Source organism: Acanthopagrus latus, chromosome 4, assembly GCF_904848185.1.
Source record: "Acanthopagrus latus isolate v.2019 chromosome 4, fAcaLat1.1, whole genome shotgun sequence".
Taxonomy (NCBI): domain Eukaryota; kingdom Metazoa; phylum Chordata; class Actinopteri; order Spariformes; family Sparidae; genus Acanthopagrus; species Acanthopagrus latus.
The window spans coordinates 12,771,787-12,778,616 of NC_051042.1; the positions used below are offsets into that span (position 1 = coordinate 12,771,787).

The 6,830-nt window shown below is 40.7% G+C and overlaps 1 protein-coding gene across 2 annotated transcripts; it reads left to right on the forward strand.

The window, feature by feature from the left end:
- Positions 1–1,504: 1,504 nt before the first annotated feature.
- On the forward strand, positions 1,505–6,077 carry LOC119017594 (cell wall protein IFF6-like). Of its 2 annotated transcripts, none has more exons than XM_037094337.1 (5): positions 1,505–1,645; positions 3,529–4,224; positions 4,346–4,390; positions 4,486–4,564; positions 4,652–6,077. In XM_037094337.1, the coding sequence occupies exons 1-5, from the start codon at positions 1,573–1,575 to the stop codon at positions 4,827–4,829; spliced, it is 1,071 nt and encodes a 356-aa protein (XP_036950232.1). In that variant the 5' UTR covers positions 1,505–1,572; the 3' UTR covers positions 4,830–6,077. The 2 variants fall into 2 exon arrangements, with proteins under 2 accessions (XP_036950232.1, XP_036950231.1); XM_037094336.1 differs by having other exon boundaries at positions 3,529–4,260; positions 4,652–6,075.
- Positions 6,078–6,830: the final 753 nt, after the last annotated feature.

The window sequence follows — 6,830 nt, forward strand, 5'->3', positions numbered from 1 at the left end:
AGTGTTGTTTCATGCATCTCCAGAAACCGCACATATTTTATCATGTCTTTTATGGGAATGTTGAGCTGCTTCCAACAGCGTTCCCAACTGTCAGGTTGCTTACTCACACTGATCCACAGAACTTGCTGTGAGCAGTTTCATGTAGGGACTATTTTCTTTCCATCTAAATGATGGCTGACCCTGTACTGACTGTCATATAAGGTCAGGTGTATCTATATATGTAGGAATATATATTCTTTCCAATACACGCTTGCTTATTGTGTATAAGTACAAATATGAATATTACATCTATATGTATAAATATTTTTTTCTATTGTCATTGTCACCTGTTGCCACCAGTAATGGTCTGAAAGACAGGGAGGATTCTGAAACCAAAGCGGGGCTCTGGGGGTCATAGACATGAAAAATTTCAGATTCAAGGGATGCTTCCTGTTTTCTGGTTGCATCGTTAGTAAAATGCAACAGCATGTTCATGTGGAATCATCTTAACTTTTAATTCTCAGAAAACAATGCAGAATATTTACCCTTCAGCATATACTTACATGAATCTGAGGTGACATCAAGTCATTTTTACTTTACATTTGTTTCTTTACTCTTGCTCCTGTCCCCTGCTCTATTCATCAGCTGCATGGCAGATTTTTTTACTCCCCCTCTCTTTAAACTTTCTATATGAGCGGGATGTCTGCAGGGTGTCTGAAGTTTGTTTAAATACTGCATCCCCTCTCCCTTTCTCAGTCCATCTCTCACCCACTGAGGAGGACGAGGCAACAACAGTACGGCAGACTACATTACTACATACACTACATGACTAAATGGGGTAGAAGTGACAGTGGGAAGAGTCCAGGTCAGGGGTTGACTGCAGTATGGTTTTGACTACTAGCTGTTAACCAGTCGGTCACTTATCACAGCTGTGTTACAGGGCGTTCGTTGCTCAGGAGGCAGAGTGTGTTGTTCGATAATCAGCGTGTCAGTGGTTAGATGCATGTCTAGGGCTGCATCTCAAAGTGTCTTAGGGCAGATTAAACCCCAAATTGCTCCCACTAGCTGCTCCGCTGGTGTGAAATACTTCCAAGGAAAACAGTAGACAGTAAAAAGCTTTTCTGATGCTTGTTCATTTGATATATTTTTTGCCCCCATGACTGCTGTTTATTCTTCATTTAAATGTTGAATTACATGGAATTGAAGGGGTTGATGAAATCTTTCAGCCACATTTCATAAGAAACCGATGCCATCTCTATGGTTCTGATACCGTCTCAACAGCTTCCTGCACAACTTGATATTTATTTATTTATTTTTTTTTATCACCAGTGGCTTGTGTGCTGTGTCTGATGAAGGGGGGGAGGGGGAGCGTGAGAAAGTGTGTGTGAAAGGGATGAGGGTGTGTTCACAGTTGTGCCAGCCCTCCTGCGTATGTCACCAGCCATTGTTGTACTAATGCAACACCTACCTGCTGTGAATAAAAGGCAATGCCATGATTCCTTTGCCTCAAATCATTGGTCCAGTGCGCCAAATAGTTCCGGCTCCCCAGCACTTAGCTACTTCAAGTCTTTGGTTCCATCACAAGTTTCCAGCATGAAGATGAGGAATCTTCTTTTTGGGGTTATTCTTAGTCTTTTCGCTGTTGTCCACTCAACACCTCTAACTAGTAAGTGAACGTCTTTTTATGTTTATAATATCCACATTTTTTTTTTTCCTATCTTAACCAACACTTCCTGTTTGCTCTGGGTATCAGTATGAGGGTACTGGCCATGTGACGTCTTTCTTAAACTGTGAAATTGAGACAAAAATCCAGGTAGATTTTTTTTCTACTTTTATCCTGATGTAAGATATTCACTGCCGTTCGATTAAAATCTTTGACAAAATGACATTCTTCCACCGCAGGACTCAGGAGGCCATAGCCTTTTTTTTTTTTCTTTTTGCAGTCTGACAAATACAGTAATTTTTCCGCACGGACCTCTGAAATTTCAATAATTCCCATGGTGTCCTTTTCCTTACCCTGTGAGTCAGCACTTCCCTCTCTGCCACCTAAGATGCTCTTTATGTTTCAGGTCTAAGTCTTTCTGTAGGAATGCCAGATCAGTATTTCATTGCCGGTGTGCATGGTTTCACTGGCAGCTCCAGATTACACACAAGGATCATTGTAAAATGTCCCGAGCTGCTCCAGGAGGTGCATTAATGCGTACGTCTAGAGTAAGGTGAAACCCAAGATCAGCTAAGAGCTGTTTCACAAGTTTGGGCAACCGGTAACTTCATAGGGAGCAGCGGAGCTGAACATGACTGGGCAGAAAGGGAGAGTGGAGACGTGTGATTTGATTCTTAGGCCTTTCTATTATTTCTTCATTAGGTTCGGGTTAGTTTTTAACCCCCCCCCCCCTTTTTTTTTTTAACTTAACTGGATATTTGACACCTTTGTTTCCTTAGTCATCCTATTCACTTGTACTGCCGAAAAATGGGATTATTTACTTAAACGAGGAGCAGCCAGTTTAAAAACTCTGTACAGAGTCAGCCTTATACAGTGGTTTCCAATCTAAGGGCCAAATTCCCTCCATGAGGTCACAAGATAAATCTGAGAGGTTGTGAGGTGATTAATTGGATATTAAGAATAAATTTGTACTTACATTTTGACTCTCCTTGAATCTTTTCCTCTGTAAAAATGAAACAGTAATTTCTTTCTTTCTCTTTGGACACTGAACACTGATTCTAATGAGACTGTCTGTGAAGTTCAAAAATCTTTCTTTTGTGGAGCTGTCAGCAACACATATACATCTGAACTCATAGACTGCACTATTTCCTAACTTGTTTTGTAACACTTCTTTATCTTGGACAATATATGATATTGTGCTAAGCTTATCAATTATTCTAACATCGTATTTTTGAAAATTAAGCAGTTGCTTCAGCTGCCAGGTCAATACAATTGAGGCAATAACACAACATTTACGATTGTAATTTAGTTTTATAAAGTTGTATAAAATGGAAATGCCCAAGGACCATAAAACAGTACTTAATTACAGTTCTTGAGTACATGCCAAAGAAGAATCAACAATTTCAAGCTAGTAATATATGGTGATTCAGGGACAGGGAGAAGAATACATTCCACTGAGCATTAAGCAATGAATACTTATATTGCTATCGATCAAGGATGAAGCACATTGCCTAACTTGACCTTCCTCCTGATAAGGGCTTCCTTCCAACTAAAACAAAAAGGGAACAGTCATGGTTTGCTCTGTTCCACTGGGCGAGTCAAAAGTGTGGTATGCTCTAGTTTAAACTGATACTTTGATGAGGCTGCCTCTCTTTTGTTGACCCACTCATAGACGATTAGTCACCCCTGTTAATCATTACTGTTTCTCACCACGCCTCATCAAACGCAATGCAAGTTTATACAAGAATTTGAGGAAAAGCACATAAGCCCTCTGTGATATTTAGTAATACAGCATCAAAGCTTGGTAACTTTCCTTTCTGCCCATGTCAGGGCTGGTTGGTAAACACTTAAGGTGACCTGTGGATTCTTCCATCTCTTTGTCCTAGTTGCGCTCCAGGACGATGTTTACCGAGAGGCTGTGACAGACGGATACCTCGTCGCTCATGATTTTGCAGCTTCCCTCACAACCAACTCGCCCAAAATCAACACAACCGTTCCAGCATCCCGGCCGACGTCCTCTGAGTCTAAAGACGGTGGCTTGGTGGAGGGCAGTGGGGACAGCGATGACAACGCCATGTTCCCTCGGGATGAAGGTGACTCCAACTCAGAATCTTCGGCGACTGAAAGCCCTGAGTCTGGCTTTACCTCCTTGCCAGAGCCAAATGAGGCCATGACCAAAGACAGTGACCTGATGGAAGCCAGTGGGGACACCGGTAACATCTTCGTGACCTCCACGTTCCCCCAGGATGGAGAGGACTCCAGCTCTGAATCTCCTACCACTGAAAGCCCTCAGTCTGGCCTCACCTCTTCATCAGAGCCAAATGAAGCCATGCCTACAGAGAGTTACCTGTTGGAGGGCAGTGCTGAAGGAGTCGAGTTCTTAACCTCTACTGTGTCCCCTCAGTCTCAAACTACTGACCCCGCTGTCTCCACCACTGACCTCCTTGGTTCTGGTTCTGGTTCTGGTTCTGGTTTAGAATCTGTAAGTGAGGATATCACCTTTACCACCATCACAGACACCACGGCTGCTGCTGAAATTGTACCACGATTCATTATGCCAAACACAGCAATGAATGTAGTAGGTGAGGGCTCAATCCAAACCAAACTGCTTTATAATGGTAAATATCCTATAAATAAATAAATAAATATCCCACCCTGATGATTATTACACTGTCTATAATATTTATTGTTATTTTCTGGCAGGATCTCCAAAGCCTCAACTACCCATCAGTCCAGAAAGAACACCAAGTGAGTCTAGAAAAAAACTGCATATAATACACCATGTTTGTATGACTAAACTCTGGCAGTTCATCTTATTAACCTCTACTCCCTCATGTCTCCAGGCTGGATCATCATCGTTGGCTTTATTGTCGGCGTTGCAGCACTGGTAATGCTCTGTGTTGCCATCGCCACCAGAGACAAGTGAGTATGAGAAAAACAGAAACGTATTTTTGACTCTAACAATTAGGATTGCCGGATTTAACTCTCATCGTTCCTCATATCTCACAGGTGGAATGGACCAAGCCAGGCGTACCAGGTGGAGACCCAGACTAACTCCTCAAACCAGCAGAGGGGGCTAGAGATGGAGACATTCCTGCAAAAAGAAAAGCCCAGGGAGAATGGAAAGGCAGCAGAGTACACAGTCATTCCCCTGGATGAGCTTCCAGATGATTATTCATCACACTGAAATTCAGAGACTGACCATGTGGAGGCTTGAGACTCACCACTGAACTACGAGAGGGCATTTGGAGCGGATGAATTTGATCAGCTGTCGGTTCTGTTGAGCGTTCCTGTGGACTTTCACATTGCTGGGCCCGGTCAGAATCAGAATCATTGGTCGGGATTTTCCCATATGACTTTCAAAAACTGTTTTCATTTTCTTCAATTTGAAACTCCAGCACTATTTCGGTTGTTGTATTTATTGCAATATAAACTCTTGTCAAGCACAAGTGTGTGGTTGGGTGACAAACATGCCATTTATTTCAAGCAAAGCTGAAAAGTCTTTACAGTGTTTTTTATTTCCTGTTTCCCATTGTAAATAACGTTTTTTATCTGTCTGGTGAAAATATCTCTTAAGTATTTTGTTATAACATTATTTGAAATCTTTTAATATTATTGAGGACTGTGTTGTGGATTGTAACTTATATTAAGGTGCCTTGTTTTCCCTGTATTTACTGTGGAGTCTCTATACCAAACAGCCCACTAAAACTCATTATCTTCTCCCGACAACCTACACAGTGCTTCAGCTGTTGCAACAAGCATTTATGGAACGTTGATATTCTGTATCACACCCACCCTCCTCTGAGAAATAAACACAACGGCAGCTCATCAATAAACATTTATTTGTTTCAGTTCATATTTACACACAAGTATTAAAACATTTACACACTTTCGGTCCATTTGCCTGACAAATATTATATTTGTGCACTGCTCTGAGTTTATTTAGTACGAGTGCATTCAATCCTGCTCGTGCTTAGTCAAGTCAACGTCGAAAGAAGTTTTTGCATTGCAATGAAAGTCGGACACAAGGAAACTGTTGAACACACTCTTGGATCAAGATGTGGATAGAATCAAAAAGATAGATAGAAAATATACATTTTAGTACCTAAAGGTTGTACAATTTTACATGTTCATAGAAAACACTTGCTACACTCGGCCAGTTGACTAAGACATAAACTTTTATACATCAAGGCCCAATAACAAATAAAAATGGATGGAGAATGGATGTGATGAATTGCCGAATAATGGGTTTTGACATTAAATCAGGGCTTGCTGATGATTACTGAGGAAGACTCTCTTCCATTTTGGAGGAAGGCAGTGCTTGTGCCAAAAAAAAACCTGATGGCTTGTCAAGGTCTCAAAACACGCAGACACACTGTAGCTGCCCACACCAGTATTTCACACACATGCTCACAAACTTGCGGTAGTGTGCACACAACCTCTTAATAACATTTTCACTCTTTATAAAAGTGAAAGATATTAGGCTTTCTCCCCAGACGACCATTTGGAGCCCAGTAGTGTCTCGTAAAAATGGATAAATTGATTGCATTGTCTGAAAATAAACAAGCTTATTGTAAGTTCACAGCCTATTGAAACAACTACAGTAATGGCCCATAACAGGAATATCGACATTGTACTAACATTGTTACATATATATAGTTATAGTCTTTATAGAAACCTTTAGCATAGCAAAAAAAACATTCTGATAGATTACATAAAATGTCTATACATTTGATTTATACACTTTATCTAAAGAGAATATATACACAAAGTGCAAGGAGGCACTTTAAACATGAATATATAAGCTGTTGCTTATATGAAAAGAGAAATTAATCATCTAGGGTTTGAACAGAGTGTCTACACAGAGTTAAACTCCAAGACATATACACATTCAGCCAACATCCAATGACCTTGTTGTTACGGCTTCAGATTTATGCGAGTGCTGGAGGCAGAGTTTAGTGTGCACTTGCTAAACAGACGTGACAAAAGCTAATTAACTCTATTTGTAATTATCATAAGCTTATTATTTATATTCATCTCTGCTGTGTAAAAACTGTAAAATGTAAGTATTGGTGAGGAAGGCCCAGCCTTCCCTTTGCTCTGAGTGTAGTAAAGCTGGAAGGTGGAGAAACGTCACTTCTTCCTACTAAAATGTCAGTCTTTTATCCAAAAAACGTGTTTGGTCATC